General features: G+C 39.5%; 1 protein-coding gene across 1 annotated transcript in view; it reads right to left on the reverse strand.

Moving 5' to 3' along the window:
• Positions 1–22,764, reverse strand: part of LOC133517536 (uncharacterized) — a 30,303-nt gene that overhangs the window by 6,758 nt on the left and 781 nt on the right. Inside the window, exons 2-15 of the mRNA XM_061850860.1 lie at positions 21,859–22,033; positions 20,258–20,440; positions 19,176–19,421; positions 13,432–13,555; positions 12,866–13,033; positions 10,384–10,504; positions 7,850–8,046; positions 7,472–7,735; positions 6,680–6,847; positions 5,859–5,968; positions 5,318–5,456; positions 4,201–4,367; positions 3,067–3,227; positions 1,804–1,906 (exon numbers count right to left, since the gene is read on the reverse strand). Of these exons, the coding sequence (XP_061706844.1) occupies positions 1,804–1,906; positions 3,067–3,227; positions 4,201–4,367; positions 5,318–5,456; positions 5,859–5,968; positions 6,680–6,847; positions 7,472–7,735; positions 7,850–8,046; positions 10,384–10,504; positions 12,866–13,033; positions 13,432–13,555; positions 19,176–19,421; positions 20,258–20,440; positions 21,859–22,033 (2,326 nt within the window). The remainder of the gene's footprint in view (positions 1–1,803; positions 1,907–3,066; positions 3,228–4,200; positions 4,368–5,317; positions 5,457–5,858; positions 5,969–6,679; positions 6,848–7,471; positions 7,736–7,849; positions 8,047–10,383; positions 10,505–12,865; positions 13,034–13,431; positions 13,556–19,175; positions 19,422–20,257; positions 20,441–21,858; positions 22,034–22,764) is intronic.

A 22,764-nucleotide genomic window follows, 5' to 3' on the forward strand; every position in this document is an offset into this window, starting at 1 on the left:
ACTATTGTAGTGGCACTACTACAAAAAGTTGTACATAAGTGCCCTAATAAGTATAGTCTACTCGACAAGTTTAAAACGGTGAAAAATAGAGATACTACTCGCAAAAATACGATGATTATATTGTGATACCTTATTGGATTTGGAATGATGTATAGAAAAATGTATTGGAAGCGTTTATAAGCGCACAAAAAAAAAAAAAAACAAAAGTTGTAGACAATAAAAGGCGAAAAAAGAAGATATTTCCTTTTGCGGAGGCCTATATTCAGCGTTGAATAAAAAGTATAAATACTATTATAGATACAGTTCTGTACCCCTAGTGTACATAAATTCGATTTTGAAACGTGACGTACGCGTTTGCGTTTAGTCTCATTTTGTATTGGATTTAGAAAGAGCGCGCCAAGCGGGACGTTTTGGAAACTCAAAATCCTGTACAAAATGAGACTTAACGCAAACGCGTTCGTCACGTTATGATGTCGATAAAATGTACACTAGGGGTACTGCAAGTAAAACATTTTTGATTGGAAATTTCCTCTTCTTTAATAATATTCTATTCAAATTTCTCAATAGGCACCACACACAGAGCGAGCATACGCGCAAGGCAATCTCCTCGGCCGAGGCGGCGCGCCTGTTATCCTCGCCCGTATGCTCGCTCTGTGTAGACCCGCCTAATAATGCATACTTTAATTTGAGAAATTGGCGAAAAAATTAATATATTTTCCTTTTTTTTTCCCATAACTCTTGAATTGTTTTGTTTGCTTACATTTTTTTATTCATCATTCCGAATCCAATGAGGTATTACACGTATTTTTACGAGTATTATCTCTATTTATCACCATTTTGAACTTGTCTAGGAGACTAGTAGGAAAAATAAACACTCTAAGTTACATTATTTTTATTATAAAATCCTTTTTTTTATTTATACAAGATGTAAAGGAGGGGTAAAGGGAGGTAGTTGTTATTTTATAACCTGACATGATTCCACTTTAGCGTGAAAAGACGGCGCAGGGGCATCGCCGCATACATTTGCTACTAAACGTAAGTACTATCTCGGACGATCAAAAAAAAAATCATCATTTTAAAGTCATTTCTACCAGCAAAGAGAGTTTGAATTAGAAGCGGATTGTCAAAGAAAACTTTGTAGTAAATTTACTGCCATCTTTCGACACATGATTAAAACTTTTAGAACGCCATTTGACTTTGATCCCTATTCTTTCACAGATATGTGTTAAATTTATTAAATATCAAAAAGTGGCGCCATCTTATAGATCAAAAGCCAAATGTATGGCGATATTGTTTCGAGCGATGGCGCCGTAACCTTTAACCGATGCCCGGTAAGATGGCGCCACTGTTTGATATTTAACAAATTTAACACATATCAGTGTAAGAATAAGGATCAAAGTCAAATGGCGTTCTGAAAGCTTTAATCATGTGTCGAAAGATGGCAGTAAATTTACCGTGGATACAAAATTCTCTTTACAATCCACCTCTATTTCAAATTATCTTTGCTCAACTCAAAATTTGCATCTGATCGCTTTGCCCCACACGTGGATAAAATGCAACTATCTCATTACTTTCTGACCAATTAAGGGGCCTTTATCCGTTGGTGTGGTGAAAAACACATGACCTTCCTCTCTCAAACCATGTGTTTATTTATTTTAAACTTTATTGCTCATAGAAAAAGGTACAAATGGTGGAGTTTAATGCCTCACGGCATTTTCTACCAGTCAACCATAGGGGCAAACGGGACAATGTATATGAACCTAGAGGCAAGCGGCACCCGCCGGGCGGGGCCGCGACACTGACCTTGAGGGCGCGCGGCGGGGTCCTCCGGCGCGGCGGCGGCTTCTTGGGCTTGGCCAGCTGGTTGGGGTAGTGCGTGAACGTGCACGGCAGGATCTTGCGGAATCTACACCAAATTTAACTAATTATTAAAAATAAATAAATAAATATTATAGGACATTATTACACAAATTGACTAAGCACTGTATGCCTTGTATGAGGACCGGCGGTTTAACACGAGTGATGAATTTAAAGACCATGTGCAGCAATATTCGAAAAAGTTTAAAATAGATTGTCATATAGCTAAGCGAAATTATCTAAGTCAAAGAATAAAAAATAGTCCCAACATTATTAAAGCAACCGGGAAAGTAATCAATGTGGAGACTGGTCGCTCGAAACACACAGTGAATGATTTTCAACTAAATATTGATAACAAAATTATAGATTCCAATTTAGAAGTAGCAACAGAATTTGAAAAATTTTTCACTGACGTACCAGTTTCCACAACTAAGGATTTAAATTCATTACCCTCATCTGCTGTTACTCTATTAAAAGATAACGCTCCAGAGTGTTGTGGAGATTTTCATTTTGAACGTGTTTGTACCTCCGATGTAGTAAAGGCGTTTAATTCGGTTAATGTCAAAAAAACGAATGACCTCTGGGGAGTCTCTGTCCATGCTGTCAAATCCTTAGTAGAAATTATAGCGCCTGACTTAGTAATTATATTTAACAACAGTGTTGATTGCGGCGAGTTTCCTGATTTAATGAAACATAGTAAAATAACTCCTTTATTTAAATCGGGTAGCAACTCTGACCCCACTAACTTTAGACCGATATCTGTGCTACCAACGTTCAGTAAGATTTTTGAAAAATTAATTCTTTCTCAATTAGTACGACATTTTAACGTCAATAATTTAATGCATAATAAGCAGTTTCACTCAGGAACAAATATCCATGCTCGTCACACGAATAAATGCCCTTATCAGGGTTTGAACCCGGACCCATCGGTTTCATAGGCAGGGTTACTACCCACTAGGCCAGACGGGTCGTCAAAAAATATATATACGTACAACACAAACACGTACTTATGCCACGGTAATAAGGCCAGGATCAGCTGCTTACTTTAGGCTGTCTGTCCACTGAAGCGGAGCGTAGCGGAGATGTAAGGAATCAACAAGGAGGGCATTGGTTGGAAACCCAGCGGAACGGAAATTGATTCCCCCATCTCCGCTCCGCTTCAGTGGACAGGCAGCCTTATTATTAATAATAGTCAAAGGAAACACGTACTTATGCCACGGTAATAAGGCGGGGATCAGCTGCGGTGGGGTCTTCACAGTTTTGGCCTCGTCGGCCTCTCCTGGTTGCGTGCTGTCGAACTCTAGTTTTAGTGGTTGCTCTTTGCCCGTGTTCCGAGGGGCGTACAGTAATGCGTTTAGACCGTGATTTGGCTGCAACAAAAATAAGTGCTGCTATACATATATAATAAATACATAAATATTATAGGACATTATTACACAAATTGACTAAGTCCCACAGTAAGCTCAATAAGGCTTGTGTTGAGGGTACCTAGACAACGATATATATAATATATAAATATTTATAAATACTTAAATACATAGAAAACACCCATGATTCAGGAACAACTATCCATGATCATCACACGAATAAATGCCCTTACCAGGATTTGAACCCGGGACCATCAGCTTCGTAGGCAGGGTCACTACCCACTAGGCCAAACCGGTCGTCATATATATATATATATATATATATATTATATTATATTGGATTTTGAACAGTCCCTTCGTAAGCCCTTGTCAAAAAAATGATACTGAATTAATAACTTTGAAATTATAAATTCTATCTCCATACAGCGGGCATAATGGGAACTTTTGGGCCGGGCTTGTTGCAGGGTGGGGATGTGCGTTAGTTTATAGATGTTTTTGATGAAGCTTGTTGCGGAATTTATAAGTTGTTTTCGTGTTAATGTACAAATGTTTGTGACGATGCTTGTCCGGATTACATTTGTATTTTGACGGAGCATGTGGCGGATTGCATTAATATGAATATATTTTTTTGTTTCCATATGAACTATTGTGAACAAAGATATGATAGGAGAAAAAAAATTACAGTTCAAATTGTCTGGGCTGCGTTACTAATAGAACTAACGGAGTTTTCGTCAATCTTCAGTCAATCTGCCGCCGCGTGACGAAACATTTGGGCTGGGGTGGAGGTCCTAGATACAGTTTGAATTTTTTTAATGGGGTACTGAGGCCCTGAGGACACTTATACGATCCCGTGCTGTTAAGTGAAAATGGTGTTAGGAGGCCTTCCCTAACTTTTTAAGGATGATTGACATATTCAGATTTTGAAAAAAATGTACAGTTAGCGACAATAAATCGATAACTGCGGCTAAGTGTGTACCTCGTGTTGCATGACGTAGTGTCCCGGCACGAGCCCTCGCAGCTGGCTCAGCGCCGAGTGTACCACGCCGGCCACATGGTGGCTGCGGTCTCCGTGTTCAGAGTAGAACTTCGCGCGGGTATACTCTTCCGTTGTTATGATGTCGCCGGATTCCGCGTCTAGTCTCACTGTACAAATAAAGAAATACAATAAATATTTTATTTCCACACATATATCATAAACCTTCTATGATGCCTTAAAAATACGTCAATAATGGCCAACATTAAGATAAACTGTTTTGTTACAACAAATTTCTTATCTGTGAAAAATTGAAAATGTTGTAATTGCTACATTATAACATCAACATCGATTTGTTTATGACATTCAAATTTCGAACATATCTGAAAGAAAAAGCAATTCGATTCGACCTCTATTCTAATATCAGTCGAAAGTACCTGGGCGACCGAGCTTTGCCCGGTTATAACTATTTATTGTAATATGGTGGTGTATAGGTGATAATCTTATCTACATTTTTTTACTAAATTAAACTTGTCTAAAACAATAAAAATTCAAAAATTATATATAAACTTGAACATATAAAAAAAAAACAAACAAAAGTTAGTCACCGGGCGAGATTCGAACCCGTAACACTCGTTTCTAGCAGTCCGCGTCTTAACCCGCTGGACCAGACGGACAGTGGCCGGCAACACGAAATTAGCGACCATATACTGCGTCGAAAGAAAAACGCATGAAAACTCGAAAACACGCGTTTTCCCAAACATAAGACTAATCTAGATCGATTTTTTACCCCCAAAAACTCCCATATACCAAATTTCAGCGAAATAGTTAGAGCCGTTTCCGAGATCACAGAAATATATATACAAGAATTGCTCGTTTAAAGGTATAAGATAAGATTCCTTTTTGTTCGACGTGAAATGTAAATTGCATACAGTTTTGACAAATCCCGCTTGTTAGTTTGTATCGAACGGTACGGAAATAGGCCCCCGACTCTAGTTTGGTCATAAGAAATTATGCAAATTTGAACCCTATCACTTTGAAACAAAGTTCAAAATTATATGATATATAATTCCGTCTGCCTTATAAATGTTTAAAAAGAAACTGTATAGTATGTATTTACCATTAAGCACGCTAGTGTCACTGTCCCTGAGTGCGAGCGAGAGGGCAACACTCGTGATCCTATCTTCGGACTGCTTGCTCGCGCCCATGTCCGCCTGGTACTCCGGTATGGGTTCTAATATAATTTCACCAGCTGATCCCTAAAATATTACACAAAATAGAACCATGGGTAAAAAAAATAGAACCACAAATATAATAGAGTCCGTCTAAGTTAATTCTGCACTGGCTTTGTTGTGATAAAGTGTGGAGTGCCACAATAATAGGGTATTACTGCAATGTTCTGCCGCCAGAGTGCTCAAGGCGGTTTGTTTACAAAGGGCCTACCGGGAAAAGCGAAAATCGAAATTTAGTTATCTGCCTCTTTATCGCTCGATGCAGGAGTGATAGAGAGGTTAGATAACGAAATTCGATTTACTTATTTCGCGGCAGATTGTGTGTTCATCCATTATAATTGAATTCTGTATATGAATAAGAATATTATAAAGTCATTATTAAAACAGCATTTCAGGGGGAAATATTAATACTCATACGATAAATCTCACTTTGAATTTGTGCGCGCAGTGTACGATGACATCGAAACTTTCCGAAGTGGATTTCTTTCGGAACCGCCATTTTCTGAACGAACGCGGCGGAGGCCGCTCGAATAATGAATCTGTAAGCAAATTATTGTTAAATAAAATAACCTAAAATTATAAAAGAAAAAAAAATAGAAGACAGATTCGATAGATTGACAGTTAATACTATTGACATGTAAATAACAATAGTACGGAACAAAACAACATAGTGTTGTGTTCCTGCCAGTGAGTAAGGTTGCCAGAGCTCAACGAGGGGGGGGGGGGGGGTTTAGGGTTGGCAACGCGCATGTAACTCCTGCAAGTTGCAAGCGTGCATAGGCTACGGAGACTGATTACCATCAGGCGGGCCGTATGTTTGTTTGTCACAGACATAGTAAAAAAATATATTTTTCTATCCGGTTGTAACTACTCTATAGTATGTCCTCTTTCGAAGAATAGGTATTTTAGCTAATTCCGATCTCTGATTATTACCAATTCGATGTTTTTTTTTTCATACTCCGCACCCTCGTTGAGCTCTGACAACCTTACTCACCGGCAGGAACACAAGACTATGAGTAGGGTCTAGTGTTGACGGTTTTTCTTTAATACCGTGTATTCGATAAATATCCGGGTACTAATAGTAATAATAATGCAATAATTTAAAGATAGAAATACCACACTTTCATAAACATATCATATGAAAAGTATCAATGTACCTTTTTTTTTGTTTTTTTAGTTGTGTACCTTTTTAGATTATCTGTTTAATTTTTACGAAAATTATATTAAAAGAAAATGAAAGAAAAATGTACCTTGACATGTACACTTATAAACGCCGAATCCTTCAGTAAAACTTCTATTAGCATTTGTCGCAATTTTCGTCTCTTTCTGCGGCGTTCTTGTGTCTACTTCCATCTCTGTCTGCACGTCTGTATTCTTGCTGGGTGTATCTATGTCTCCTTCTTTCGTTGAGGCTTCATCTATAGTCGAGATAGATAAGAAAAAAAATTGTAAAAAATTTATTTTATAAGTAATTTAAAAAAACGTGTGTCAGTCATATGCGGAAGTTGGTAAGCAGATGGGGTGTTTATTAGAACACCCCAAATTAAATTTATTTTTTAAATAATTAGTTTCGTGTCTCGTGCGTCGCCAGCGTAGGGCGTAGTGGGGGGGGGGGGGGGGGGAGTTCATAATTCGGAAGAAGAAGTGCCCAAATTTCCTAAATATTGGTTACACCCGAGAAATTTCGACCGGTATCGGCGTGATCCGAGTGGCCTAGTAGTTATGGCGTCTGCCCTGGGTAGAGGAATTGGACACTTTCATATTTGACATATTTCTAATTGTAAAGGCTGACCAGTAATATATGATCACGCGCCATATTGCGGAATTTCATTGGAACTACATTTTTCACCGCGAAACTCGAAGTTCGTCAATTGCGGGCATTTTTCTCTTTCACTCTAATTACGTCTTAGTGAGAGTAAAAGAGAAAGATCCGCGCAATTTACGAATTTCAGGTTTCGCGGTAGGCCCCCAGGTACGATCTCTTCTTCTTGCGGAGCTTGCGACCTCTTGGTTAGTTCTGATGCCCTGGTACATAAACTCACCGAAATCGATGAACAGGTCGTCTTCCTCGTCGCTCGTGTCGTCCGGCCACGCGAGCTCCTGCGACGATGTAGTTTCAGGTACGATCTCTTCTTCTTGCGGAGCTTGCGGCCTCTTGGTTAGTTCTGATGCCCTGGTACATAAACTCACCGAAATCGATGAACAGGTCGTCTTCCTCGTCGCTCGTGTCGTCCGGCCACGCGAGCTCCTGCGACGATGTAGTTTCAGGTACGATCTCTTCTTCTTGCGGAGCTTGCGGCCTCTTGGTTAGTTCTGATGCCCTGGTACATAAACTCACCGAAATCGATGAACAGGTCGTCTTCCTCGTCGCTCGTGTCGTCCGGCCACGCGAGCTCCTGCGACGATGTAGTTTCAGGTACGATCTCTTCTTCTTGCGGAGCTTGCGGCCTCTTGGTTAGTTCTGATGCCCTGGTACATAAACTCACCGAAATCGATGAACAGGTCGTCTTCCTCGTCGCTCGTGTCGTCCGGCCACGCGAGCTCCTGCGACGATGTAGTTTCAGGTACGATCTCTTCTTCTTGCGGAGCTTGCGACCTCTTGGTTAGTTCTGATGCCCTGGTACAATCAGTAAAAGGTATCTCAGTTTGTCGACTGCTAACTTTGGTGTTTTTAGGGTACTGTGGTTGTTTTCTATTAATAGTACATTAATATAGAAGACGGGTTAGTATCACGGGGTCTAATTAGCAACTCGTCTATAGGGCTACTCGTCTAAGTCGCAGCTGGTCTACATCACCTTCGTCTAAATATCAATTGGTCTAAAAAGCAGCTGGTCTACAATTTTCTAAGTAGCATCTCGTCTAAATAGCAATTGGTCTAAAAAGCAGCTGGTCTACTCTTTCTAAGTAGCAAGCATCTCGTCTGAGTTAATTTTGTACGATTATACTGAGGAATTGTTCCAATTTCATCTATGGATGGTAAATTATAATATACCTCTCTTGGTGTCAACAATAGGTAGTTAGCACAACAGGACGTTCGGATTATTTATACAGGGTGATTTTTAATTCACTGGTCAAATTGTACAGCCGCCATCAGATACATCGGGGCTGTGGAAGTGGTCACAAATATCGCAACATCATCTTTATCGCCTTGAAAATAAAGGTGTTGTTCCGATATTTGTCACCCACCTCCACAGCTCCGAAATATCTGATGGCGACTGTACCAGGTGATCAGGTAGGCCATACTGATCAACTTTTGTTATGGCACTAAGCCTGAAATCTGAAAAAAATATTGGACCCCCCATACAAAATGTCGACTTCTGATCGGACGAAATGTATGAAGCAGGTAATTTTTTTAATGAGATTTCAGGGTTGGCAGGTTTGCTCCTTTAATAAAAGTTGATCAGAAGACTAATAATATTGCAACTCAGACGAGATGCTTGCTACTTAGAAAGAGTAGACCAGCTGCTTTTTAGACCAATTGCTATTTAGACGAGATGCTACTTAGAAAATTGTAGACCAGCTGCTTTTTAGACCAATTGATATTTAGACGAAGGTGATGTAGACCAGCTGCGACTTAGACGAGTAGCCCTATAGACGAGTTGCTAATTAGACCCCGTGATACTAACCCTAGAAGACGGGAAACGAAGGGTTGCAGGCCAAGTAGATATAGACGGCCGAGCGTAGCGAGGTCGAAAAGGGATACGCAAAAAAGGCGATAGACAAAAAAAAAAGAAAAAAAAACATAATGGCAGATTTTTGCTTATAGGTTTTTTATGGTTGAATGCCAAGACGTGTCATAATTTGACGTTTAAAAACGAAAGAAGGTTGCCTTACAGGCCTAGGTGTGTAATGCTGTGTGAAATTCCTTTACATATCATCTTCACTCATGGCACCTGATATTATGTAGTATTTCCGGACCTAATTTGAAGTCATTACAACTTTGAGAAAAAGCTTATTTTGGTATAAACTCTCGTTTTAATTATAAAATACCATCTCACTTTCCACCCTTGGTTAACAATCTACTATTTTACCATCAGATATATATGATATGAGCAGTCGATGTGCTTAGAAATATATATAAAAAATATTATTAAATATAATTATTAAATTAACATGACAAATTTGAGTCATTTGCAGTCAAGTCTTCATCCAGTAAAACTTCTTGCCAATCGCGAATATAAGGCCACCGGAGTTGCCCGTTCTCCCTTTAAGAGTACTTGAGGCCAGAAACACGTAGATAACCAATCAGCCTTGCCAAGGAGTTTCGCCCGAAGCAAAGTAAATTGCAAGTTTGGGACAATTTTTTATATATATTTCTAAGCACATCGACTGCTCATATCATATATATCTGATGGTAAAATAGTAGATTGTTAACCAAGGGTGGAAAGTGAGATGGTTACTTTTACCAGAGTTAAAAACTATACTATTCATTTCGACTATGACAATAGTCAAACACAAGAAATGTATGACTGGAATTGGCGCCATTTACATTTTGATCGGAAAAAAAATCTAAAACCATAGACAATCCGATCTTTAATTAGGATCTGTCGGAAAAGGCCTTAATCTATACGATGAGTCTTAAAAAAAGTGAAACTGAATGAACGAATGTAATGTAATGATAATATTTTAAACATTCATCGTCATTTATATTGATTTATTAACAAATATTTATGTTTCTTTCATACATATATACATTAAATACCAGTAGTATAATGTTTAATAATGCAATACAATTAACAATTAATTTTGATAATACTTGGTCTGAAAATGCGAAAGCTAATATGAGACCTTTTAACTGAATAATATGGCATATATGGCTCTAGCCGTTGCTCGAAGTACAAATAAATAAAAAAACTTTCCATCCTAGGGTGAGAAATGCAATTTTCCACCCGACTATTTAACTATATTAAAGATGAACTTTCCGAATAGGCGAGATGAGAAATTATATACTTACGGCACTAGAGCGACCTCGAGCAGATGCCTGAGCGCCCTGAACGTCCGCCTCATCACGTTTTCCTGCTTGTTCATGAACTCGCTGCCCAACACGATCACGTTCACGTTTTCTGTCTCGGGGCCTGCAATGTAATGAGAAAAAATATTACGGGATCATACACAAATCGATATAGTCCCACAGTAAGTCCAACAGTAAGTAAGTACATAGAAAACACCTATAGCTTACAAATAAATCTTATACCTTTAAACGAGCAATTCTTGTATATACATATTTCTGTGATCTCGGAAACGGCTCTAACGATTTCGCTGAAATTTGGTATATGGGGGTTTTTGGGGGTATACAATCTATCTACATTAGTCTTATGTTTGGGAAAACGCGTGTTTTCGAGTTTTCATGCGTTTTTCTTTCGACGCAGAATATGGTCGCTAATTTCGTGTTGCCGGCCACTGTCCGTCTGGTCCAGCGGGTTAAGACGCAGACTGCTAAACGAGTGTTACGGGTTCCAATATCGCCCGGTGACTAACTTTTTTTTTTTATATGTTCAAGTTTATATATAATTTTTTTAATTGTTATTGTTTTAGACAAGTTTAATTTAGTAAAAAAATGTAGTTAAGATTATCACCTATAGACCACCATATTACAATAAATAGTTATAACCGAGCAAAGCTCGGTCGCCCAGGTACTATTCTCATTAAACACACATTTTGTACCGGGATGCAAATACAGGTCCTCCTGTTTAGTAGGTAGGATCACTGGCTAAGTACCGACTAGGCTAGTTGGTAGATATTTGGGTGTGTGTTTCCCCCTTATTCATAAACGTCTACTAAAGTTGACAATCCGCTAATAATCGTTTGTCCCGTTCCGACGTATTGGTATTATGGTGTTAAGTATTGGAACGGGGAGCACAGTCAAACGCAAGGCAGCCATTTATGAACTAATATATTTCGAGAATGACGGTGGACGCAGCCACCGTTTGCATGCACTTACAACTACCCTTTTACATACATAACAGATGGAAAGGGACAAACGATTATTAGCGGCTTGTCAACTTTAGTAGATTGTTTATGAATAAGGGGGTTTATCTTTACACGTATCATAAATCGGTCTATGATGCGTTCAAAAACAACAAATTACGGTTAGCATAACGAAACTAGCTTTTCAGTCGAGTACCGTGTTTAGGCAACGAAGCTTGCTGAGTTGCCTAAGTAAGGTACGACATTGAAAATATTGATTTTATCATTATTGTATACAATATTTTTTCTACGAGTCATCAACATTTTTTTTTTTGCAGTAAAACCTAAATAATTAATGAAAGTTGGTAATTATCTCACTACACAAAAATGTAGTACAAAAGACGTAAACGCACGAAGGCCCGCCGGTCCCCAGTTTAGTCTTATCTATGGGAGCGCGGCGGCATGTGATTTTTCAATTTTTTTAGTTGACTACAGCGTATCGAAATAAATATATAATATTTTAGTTGAGTTGGGAGCCCATACATGAAAATTACTCAATTATAGTTTGGTATACGAAATCTTAATTCAACCATTACAGTCAACGAGTAGAAAAAGAGCTTATTATCGGATTATGTATGTAGATAAAGCAGTGTAATATTTAACTGTACATAATTATGCAATTAATTTCAAGACCTCCCGGATCATTAAGATGTATAGATATTTATAAGACAACACACATACGAGTAGTATCTCTTACGCACACACAAAACACATATTTCGCTTATGCACAGGAAACGGCTGTCTCCTATGTATCATATGTGATACGTGTATCATGTCATGTGTCTACATTTGTGACTTACCGGGCTGCGTGACACTATAGACAGAGACAGGCAGTGCCCAAGCTCACCGCTCGGCCATACAGCGCAGAGCACCCTCACTAGCGACAAATAGCGCTCCACTATCTATAGCGTACTCAACTAGAGATGATCTTGCAAACGCGTATGAAGCTTTTGTGAGACATGTGTCATGTCTCCTATGTATCATATGTGATACATGTGTATCATGTCATGTGTCTACATATGTGACTTACCGGGCTGCGTGACACTATAGACAGAGACAGGCAGCGCCCAAGCTCACCGCTCGGCCATGCAGCGCAGAGCTCCCTCACTAGCGACAAATAGCGCTCCACTATCTATAGCATACTCTGCTAGAGATAATTTTGCAATCGCGTATGAAGCTTTTGTGAGACATGTGTCATGTCTCCTATGTATCATATGTGATACATGTGTATCATGTCCTGTGTCTACATTTGTGACTTACCGGGCTGCGTGACAGTATAGACAGACACAGGCAGCGCCCAAGCTCGTCGCACGGCCATACAGCGCAGAGCTCCCTCACTAGCAACAAATACCGCTGCACTATCTATAGCGTACTCTTCTAGAGCTGCTCTTGCAATCGTGTATGAAGCATATGCGTAATTTATCATATGTGATACATGTGTATCATGTCAAGTGTCATTTGTGACTTACCGGGTTGTGTGACACTATAGACAGACACAGGCAGCGCCCACGCTCGCCGCTCGGCCATGCAGCGGAGAGCTCCCTCACTAGCGACGAATAGGGCTCCATTGTCAATCGCGTATTCGGCTAGGGTCCGGTACACCTCTGTCACTGGCAGGACGGAGATGCTTTTCTCGTCTGGAACAATAACGGTCAAGCATTTAAATAAGCATTTATTGAGCTTACTGTGGGACTTAGTCAATTTGTGTAATAATGTCCTATAATAATTATTTATTTATTTATTTATATGCCTACGCCTAGGGACGTACCATTGCCCACACTGTTAACTGTCCATCGGTGGACCTTATTATAAAAGGCATAAGGTCCAACTATGGACAACTAAGAGTGTTACAGTTTGTACCACAGATCTACAATGTACTAGATTGTCTGTCAAATATCAAAAGTGCGAACAAAATCGGAATCTTAGAAATAAATGTACTTATTAAAATCTAACGACAAAGGAGCGCTGGTGGCTTTCTGTACTGTAGCTCTGATAATAGTGAGTGAGACAGATATAGTAGCTGTCCCTGTCTTACGTGGCAGTATGAAGCGGACAGGGTGCTGGTCGCAGGGCTCGGGGACGGCGCTGGGCCGCATCACGGACAGCCGGCTGCGTATGTTCAGCGGTTTCTCTACTTTCAGTAGCTCTGTTGGATTCACCTGGAAGGTTTGGAGTATTAGTATCGTAATTATAGAAAGTGTATCTATTAACATGGGCAAAAATACAAACAGCCCCTGGCCCCAATTTGACCGATGAATACAAGCCCCGATAAGCACTAAGACATGGCGAAAACAGTAGGGATGTTATAAACTGAAATAAATGTCATATACTAAGAAAAAGTGACCAAGGCCTCCAGTGCCCCAGGCTGGAATCGAACCAGCGTCCTCTGCTATCGCGGCAGGTGCCTGAGCCACTCGCTCCTTCACTTGAATTAAAAAACAAATTAAAATATTTTCTAAAAATAATTTAATTTGTTCTAATACTTCTAATAGTAGGGATGTTGCCTGTATTTAAGGGGGTCCTTAACGCCAATGACCTTCGATCTGAATCCCTTAGTTTTCTAATGTTTTTTGTAGCTTATCTTATCAATAGCAACGGCTGTAAGCAATATAGTATACTATATTTACATCAAAGTTCATTGTCTTTCAGATATTTGGCATCAAAGTTGAACAATTTTAGGCCAAAAAACCGGTTTACAGGCCATAACTTTAGTGTTAATTAGTTTAAAATTAAATTCTCTGCCCAGTTTTAAGAGACGTCAACGATAAAAACTTGCACGATACACATGTGGGCTTGAAAGATACAGACCTAGCTAATTTGGAACAAAAAATCAAGAGTATCATGATAACGCTTGGAAAATGGTTTAATGCTAACGGAATTCTTTTAAACTCAAGTAAAACTACACTATTGACATACCATAATAAAAATATAATTGACAGCATTTCGTATCTATAATTTTGCAAATTAATGTGACGTTCAAAATATTTATATGGTATTTATAAATATTCCATTATAAAATATGTAATTACAAATAAATACAATCTTATATAGGTACTAAAATTAAAACTAAACTAGCCATAAAATAAAACTACTTAAAAATTAAACTAATATTAAATAAAACTAAAATTAAAAGATATACTAATAAACAAATTAGTTATAAAAAGAATACCCCTTCTAAAGCCTCCGCCTGCGGCAAAGATCCCATAACGCTGGCCGCGTTACCTCTCTGTATTGCCAGGGATATACGCTGGGAGAGGTAAGCGCCAGCCCTATGGTCTCCAGTGGCGTCGATCAGCCGTGCCGACAGGGCCCCCATGAATGTTTTCATGTCCGCCGACCAAGGTCCCATTGTCTCCACAGCAAGCGCCGCAAACTCATAATCTTGCAGTAAAGATGAGTATTTGCGGCGCTTGAGTAGTTGGGCCTGGTCGGCAGCAGCGCCGGCTTGTGCGCGGGTAGCCTGGATGTGGGACAGCGCAAAGGTGTCTACGCATGTGGCGTCCCACACCAAAGGCCTACCCAGTCTCCACGGCACCAATGTGGCTCCGTCCGGTCGCTTGCCATCGTCTCTCGCCATGCCTGTGGGTTCTAAAGTAGCAGGCACAGAGACGGTAGCAAGCGACCGCCGAACCAGATCATTAATAGTGCCGTGGCGATATAATCGGCCGGCGCTTTTGGTGCATGAGAGGCCATGTCGGCCTAGCCAGTCCACGTCCTTGCCGCATGCACAGGTATGGGCGGAGCATATTTTGGCTCCAATTCGCAGGCAGACCGAAATCCTCAACGTATTTTTGTCCAAAACCGTGCCAATATTGCGCGAAGGCAAAGCGTTCAGCCAGAGTCCCGATTCATTAGTAGAGACAGCTAGTAGGCGGGCGCGATCTGAGTCGTCCGGACTATTTTCTATAAGAGAAGCGTGAGTTGCTTTAAGACCAGGGATATCCCAAACTCTCTGGATATGTTTCGTGGCCGGGACATCCGCTCCAGAGCAGGTATTGCACCAAGCACTTTCCGCCTCCGCCAGGCTCGCTATCTCAGCGCCGGATATCTGGGGAAGATTTAAGATTTTACCGGCTAGAGACAGCGAGCTGTAAGCGGAGGATAAAAATGCGGGCAAGGCCACACTGGTCGAGGAGCGGACACCCAGGCCACCGAGTCGGACAGGGAGAACCGCTTGGGACCATGATCTGGCGTCGAAGTTGATATTTAGAATCTTGGAAAGGGTGTTTTGGAGGGTGCTGTCAATTGACGAAAGTGTGGTGGGGTATTTCCATATCGGACAGCATCGAAGTAAATACATGAATTTAGGGGTGAAGAGACAAAAACGGATTATGAAAAGGGCCATGTGGGGATTTATTTCGAAAAGCAAGTTAGAGGTGCAGTTGAATAAGTTTAATTTGCAATTAATAACTGGATTGATGGCTTGGTCAAAAATCGGTGAACCTAAAAGTGTAAGAGATGAATGGGAATGAACGGAGATGTTGGGCAAAATGGTGTTAAAGTTTGTGAGAATTTCGATTTTTTTTTCTGATGATAGGTGGTTGGGTATGAAAATTTCGCATTTTGTGAAATTGAGGGAGAGGCCTAAGTCTGAGAATTTATCTATTATTGCTTGCAAATCCTGTAAGACTGTGGCAGCATCCCCGCCAAGAGAGCCGTCATCCAGATACCATAAGTTAAATTTAGAATTTAGATTTGAGATAATCGGTTGAATAGCCAAACTGAAAATTGCGGGTCCAAGCGGGTCTCCCTGTTGGCAACCGGTACTTGACAAAATAGTTTTGTCGCCAAAGAGTAATTTTGTAGGTGCCCCGTAACACTGCCATAGGTAAGCGTAAGTTTCTGGAAGGTATTTTTTTACCTCTGTTAGGAGGGCACCACGGTTAACCGAATTGAAAGCGTTTTTTACGTCAATTTTTATAAATACCTCATAGTCCGGTCGGCTCAAAAAGGTCCGCGCGGCGTGCACGGCTGCTTCACAACCGCTCTTAACACCAAAACCCAACTGCCGAGGCTTAAATATATTGGTCAACTTCTGATTATATTTTCGGCAGCAGAGTTTTGATGCCAAGCGTCTTAAAGTGCAGCCGACAGCGATAGGACGGATGCCACCATCTTTTTTTGCCAAAGCAATGAGATTGGCACCGTAGAGAAGTGGGACGATTTCGGCGTTTACCTGACCTGCTAACATTAAGTTTATAAGCGCGGTCAGTTCTTTAAGTAGGGCTGATCCCGTGTCCCCAGTAGGTGTTGTGATCAGGTCTTTCAAGTGTTGGGGGGAAAGACCATCGAGTCCACCTGCAGAACCATTGGGGAACGAAAGAATTGCTTGTTGCACTTCATCTTCCGAAACGGTTAGACCTATATCGCCTGGGACGGGGGGGTCTGGTAGCTGGGTGGGAGATGAGGGAGCCGGGTGTTTATCTTTGAGGGCGGCAAAGGTTTCTGGTGAATGCGACGCCAAGTCATCGTTAGAGAAGAGTAGTCGTGCCGCTCCACTCACGTCCCCGTCTGAAATTTTGTTTTCAATTGATCTGATTTTCGAGTATGGCCGATGGTTATTAAAATCAATTGGGCGGTTTAGTTGGCTGGGGGGTGGTAGGTTGATTGAATTATTTTTTATTTGATTGGTTAAAGATGTCTTGCTGGATTTTTGGGCGTGTAAGGCAGAATAAGAGAACGTGAGCAGGCGGTCCCAAGCATGGGTAGTATTCTCTTTGACGACCTTGGCGACGCATTCTGAAAGGGAGTTCGCTACGGTTCTACGGGCCCCGCGGGGTATTCTTTTTATAACTGCCACATGCTTTTTCAGAAATCCTAGTCTATCCGCAAGAAAAGAGGAGCTATTGGAACTGTCCGCTGTTAAGGGCGTAGGCTGTGAAGCGCTCGCCTGTGGGAGATTAACGGCAATACGGGTGCCATGACGACGAGCTGTATGGATTGCGAGTCCCTTTTGACCCTTATATAGCTTGTTGTCTACACAGAAAGGACATTCCAATAGCTCCACTGAGGATATGCTGCAGGGCAGTGTTGGCATGAAAAATAGGGAATAAAAAAAATACCTATCTCTCTAACAATAAATACAATAAAAAATAATACCTATTTATCTAACAATTAATAAAATATAAATACCTACTAACTAGGAACGGGCTCAGCAACGGTCAAAGCCGAACGGTTACCTATTTAGAATGCGTTCAGATCGCAGTAAAGCACGGCAAAAAATATTAGATGCGGATACTATTGATTTCGAATTACAACTGCGAAATTATTAAAATTCATAGAATACTATCAAAATGTAAACAAACAGCAATGTTGACAGCAGTTGAAGTTTCAAAAACTTGTCGATGCGCATGTGGTGTTCCGGTGTTGTCTTGGCGACGACCAATCGAATGAGGATATGTGGCGGCTGACGCCGGCGCGCTTCGCAGGGCAATGGCTAAGGCACCGTGTATGAGAACGTACTGACACTCCTGTCAATATGCAAAGCCAAAGAGAGTTTCGCAGATTACGGCGGCAGGGGAGTCCTCCGCACGCTGCCCACACTCGTAGAACCTCACACCAACATCTAGACTGGTATCGATAAGTTTAAAATGTATGCATGTTCATAATTCCACTAATTATGAGATTTTAAAAGCAGAGACGTTAGTTGTTATTGTTGTCAATTTGACGTTTCCACAGTTTAAGATGTATTGAACTCGCGTTATTTATTGAAACACTTGGATAAACTGAACACAAAAATATATTTAAAGAATTACAATTAATAGGTCATCGCTGTTATTGACAGCATAAACATTAGTGACATAGGATTAACAAATGTAACTAACACAATATTTCTAGGATATCACATTGACAATAAAATAAACCACTCATTTCACATTGAAAAAATTTGCTTCTGGTAATTACGCGCTATTAAAACTGAGGCCCTTAATAAATCGTAAAACACTTTTATCGGCTTACAACGCACTGGTTCACGCTCATCTAAATTATGCCATAACTACTTGGGGCAATGCGGTTGGAATACAAAGAATTCTTATATCACAAAAACGAGCTGTAAGAATTATATTTAGCTTACGCAAAGGCAGTACAGCCAGAGATTTCTTTATAAAAAGTAGAATCATGACAGTAGTTTCATTATTTATATTTAATAGCCTGTTAGAAATCCACAGAAGCAAAAATGATTTTAAAACACGGAAGGACATTCATACATATAACACGCGTAATAAGGATAAACTATGCGTTCCTTCGACTAAGCTAGTTAAAACATTTAAGCAAGGTATCTCCCTAAAAGTTACCCTTTACAATCTATTGCCTCTACACATAACTAATTTAACATGCATACAATTTAAAAATAAACTTAAACGTTTCTTCCAATTAAATCCATTTTACTCAATCAATGAATTTAAAGATAAAATGAAAAATTATGATTTTATTATGTAAAATAATTCTAAGCGTAGGTGCTTTTATACTGTATTATATTGATGTATTTGATCATTTACCATTTAATATATTTTGATTTGTATAATTTTGTCTACCTATATACCTAATAAGACATTGCATGATTAGTTTTAGCAATGACCTGTATTTTGACATGCTAGATGTAACGTTCTGTTGTTACTTGGCCAAATAAAGAAACTTGAAACTTGAATAAATGCCCTTACCAGGATTTGAACCCGGGACCATCAGCTTCGTAGGCAGGGTCCCTACCCACTAGGCCAAACCGGTCGTAAAAGAATTAAAAAATACTCTATTTTGAAAAATTAAATTGTTATATCTACTCACTCCAACGAGTTCCTTCTCCATCACCATATCATACTCCCCCGTGGGCTCCATGGGTATATGCGCCACCAGCTCGAACATCTTCGGGTACCCCTTCATCTGATTAGCCCTCACTTTGAACTCCGCCTCATATACGGACTCTATTAGAGGTTTGGGCCGGAGCGCTCTGATGCATTGCCCGTTGGTCCAGAGACTCTTAGCCCAGTCGATGTATTCCTTCTGCTCTTTCTCTAATATTTCTTTTATTGCCTGCAAACAATGAAATAGAATATATAGTTGTCTAGAGCTCAAATATGTAGGTAATTTTATTTTCAGTGCAAGTTTTTATCGTTGACTGTACTTTTCTTTCCACAGGCAACGGTCAAAATACTAATTGAGACACTTCTAAAAACCCAAAACCCAATTAGGTTGCGTTGTTTTATCACAGAGTTCCTGTGGCCACCTCCTGTTTCCATCATCAGATCAGCTCAAAGGTACCAATATATTGCATTGTCACCCGACTTACATATTATGTATGCAAATTTTTACCTAAATCAGAAACCCGGAAGTGGATCAAATTTATCTTGCAGGAATAGACCCAGACAAACAGACATAGGTACATACATATGTAAGTGAAATAAAAGCTTGTAAAAAGTTCTCCTGTTCCATTCTAATTTACTAGCGGAGGATAGACATAGTCAGTCAGTCATTCCGTTGAAATTTTCTGAGTGAGCCCAAGGGGGCTCACGTCTTCTTGTAAGAGGCGAATTTTCGAGAAATAAATATCGGTTAAATATCAGACCTATAACTAGACGTGATAAAAAAGAAAAATTTAGGTACAAAGAATAAAAATACTGTATATCTTATCTTATTAATTTTTGTACAATAAAGAGTTTACTTCTACTATTACTTTATACCTTAGCAATTCTTGTATATATATTTCAAACGGCTCTGATGATTTCAATATAATTTTCTATATGGGGACTTTCGAGGGCGAAAAATCGATTTAGCTAGGTTTGATCTCTAGGAAAACTTTTAAGTTTTTATGTTTTCCGAGCTATGCTCCGTCTCCCAAATATTGTATATATATGTATTGAAATACGAACCTCAAAAGCTTGCATATCAAACTTATTTGGTTTAGCCATGAACTCATCCTCCAGTATGCCCGGGTGCAGTGCGCACAGCACCTTCAGCCCCAGGTGGTGCTGGTGCGACGCCAGCGCGGACAGCCGCGTGTAGGCCGGCGGCGGCCGCAGCCCCGGCACGAAGATGCGGTGGCAGTTCTGCTCCTAGATATAACAGAATATACAGAATTTTAAACTTAAGACGGTGCTCCCATACAATTCAAGTTACCCTCAAAGATATGCTTTAAAATTACATGAAACTTGCATTAACACATATCTATAGCGAGGTGTGAGACAAAACAGGATTTACTGATGTGACATACAAAACAAAACAACTGAAATGGAAGTGGGCTGGACATACTATTAGAGGAGGAGATAAATGGAGTAAAAGTGTAACACTATGGCATCCTAGAGGACATAAAAGAAACAGAGGTAGGCAATTTAAAAGATGGTCCGATGAAATAGAAGACATGGCTGGAAGTACTAAAACATGGACCAGATTAGTGCAAAATAAGGAAGAGTGGAGAAGATTGGGGGAGGCCTTTGGCCAAAGGCATACAGAATTAAGGAAAACTATAGATACAGTATAAAAATGTATTTCTGATATGAGGCTATAAAAATAAAAAATTAAATAGCGAGGTGTAGACTAGCAAGAACTTGCATGATATTTTACGTTACATTGCCGACTACTAAGACAAACTGCATTCAAAAGTTTGATCAGATACTGCGATGAAATGAAAATTGCATGCAAGTTCTTGCCAGTCAAAATCTCGCTTTTGATATACTACTGCTACTACTAGTTTTCATTGCTAAAAATTGCTATACAAAGTAAATAGGGTATGTAGATTTTTTTGCATGTAACTTTTTATAGTTCGTGCCATCCACGATGACGCGTAGAATTGTCAAATCTAACCTCATGACTATGGAAGGTAGAGGCAAGGAACATAAACTCCATATACCAAAATTGTCTGACAAAAAACCATAAATAGGTGGCGCTACAATATCTAGAATAATTGAGGAAAAAAATCTAATCATAGACAACGCACTTTACTACATCAATAACACCTAGGTTCTTAGCTACTCTAGCGCTAGGAGAGATTTGGAACTATTATTTATAGCTGACAGCTGGACACTTTTTTAACAGTTCTGCCTAAGGAGATTTTGTTCCTTGCCTCTACCTTTCGTACTCATGACAATACAAGTCCAGGCACATGTCAGTTTCATTTTATTTTTTTAATTACTATTTTCGGTTGATTTGTCTCCTTTCTAGAGGTATTGATCCCGTTTGGGTAAAGGCCTCCTCCCATTTCTTCCATAAATGTGTGTTTGTGTGTGTTGTACATCCAGTCTTTTCCTGCAACCTCTACATGTTATCGCTCCACCATTTGACAGGTTTACAAGCTATATGCACAACCTATATGCAATCAAAATGTCTTTGTGTAGCAAATTCTAGAATTTATTTAAAAAATAAATTTCTCTATATTTTCCAAAATCAAATAATTTCATTCCTTTTTCTGAATGTTCGAACGCATCATATTATGGCAAAAAATCATACCATACCTTCAAATATAACTAGTACTTACATAATTTCGTTTTTTAAATACAAGATTCCAGTCAATCTTGGGAGCCTTGCCTTCCTCCTCAGAGTCGCTGGAGACAAGTGGGTTGGAGAACTTGTTACGTAATATCTTCTCCGTAACACAGTTATCCAGTTCTGACTCTGTGACAAAGTATGGAGTGTCTGGCTGATATGTACACCTAACATTTAAAAAAAAAAACACAATATAGTATACTATTAAATTATACATATTATATTATACCTTAGTTCATAAGAATTGGTGGAGATGTTTGTAAGTGAAAGGTTTTACATCCTTTGGAGTGGTAGGCCTCTAATCAATTACATCATTTAAATTTCAAATATGAATAATTAAAAAAAAAACCACAACTCAAAAAACTACATATGCCACTTGATACAGACATATACTACTAATTAAAAGAATTTGAAATAGAGGTGGATTGTCAAAGAAAACTTTGTAGCCACAGTAAATTTACTGCCATCTTTTGTCACATAATTAATAAGTGGCGCAGACATTAGCTGAGCCACTTTCCCTTTCAATTAGTTTCTAAGCATTATTGTGTACTTTTATTATGTACTTATGTTTAAACTTTTTGAATAAACATCTTTATTATTATTATTATTATTAATTAAAAATTTTCTTTCACAATCCACCTCTATTTCAAATTCTCTTTGCTATTAATAGACTCGGCCCATGCTAAGTTTTTATGCCAAGTGCTATGTCAAGTATGGAGCGTGTAGGGATAGGCACATATTCCAACTGCCAAGTTTATGCAAAGTTAGCATGGTCAGAGTCTATAGGTATATTTTGTATGACGATGTTGAGTATGTCTTAAGCCCTGCATAAACCGGTTGAGCACAGTGCAGATCACCGAGGAGGTTTTACTACTCGGAGCGCGCACCGAGGTAAGCC

Source organism: Cydia pomonella, chromosome 4 (assembly GCF_033807575.1).
Source record: "Cydia pomonella isolate Wapato2018A chromosome 4, ilCydPomo1, whole genome shotgun sequence".
NCBI classification, from domain to species: domain Eukaryota; kingdom Metazoa; phylum Arthropoda; class Insecta; order Lepidoptera; family Tortricidae; genus Cydia; species Cydia pomonella.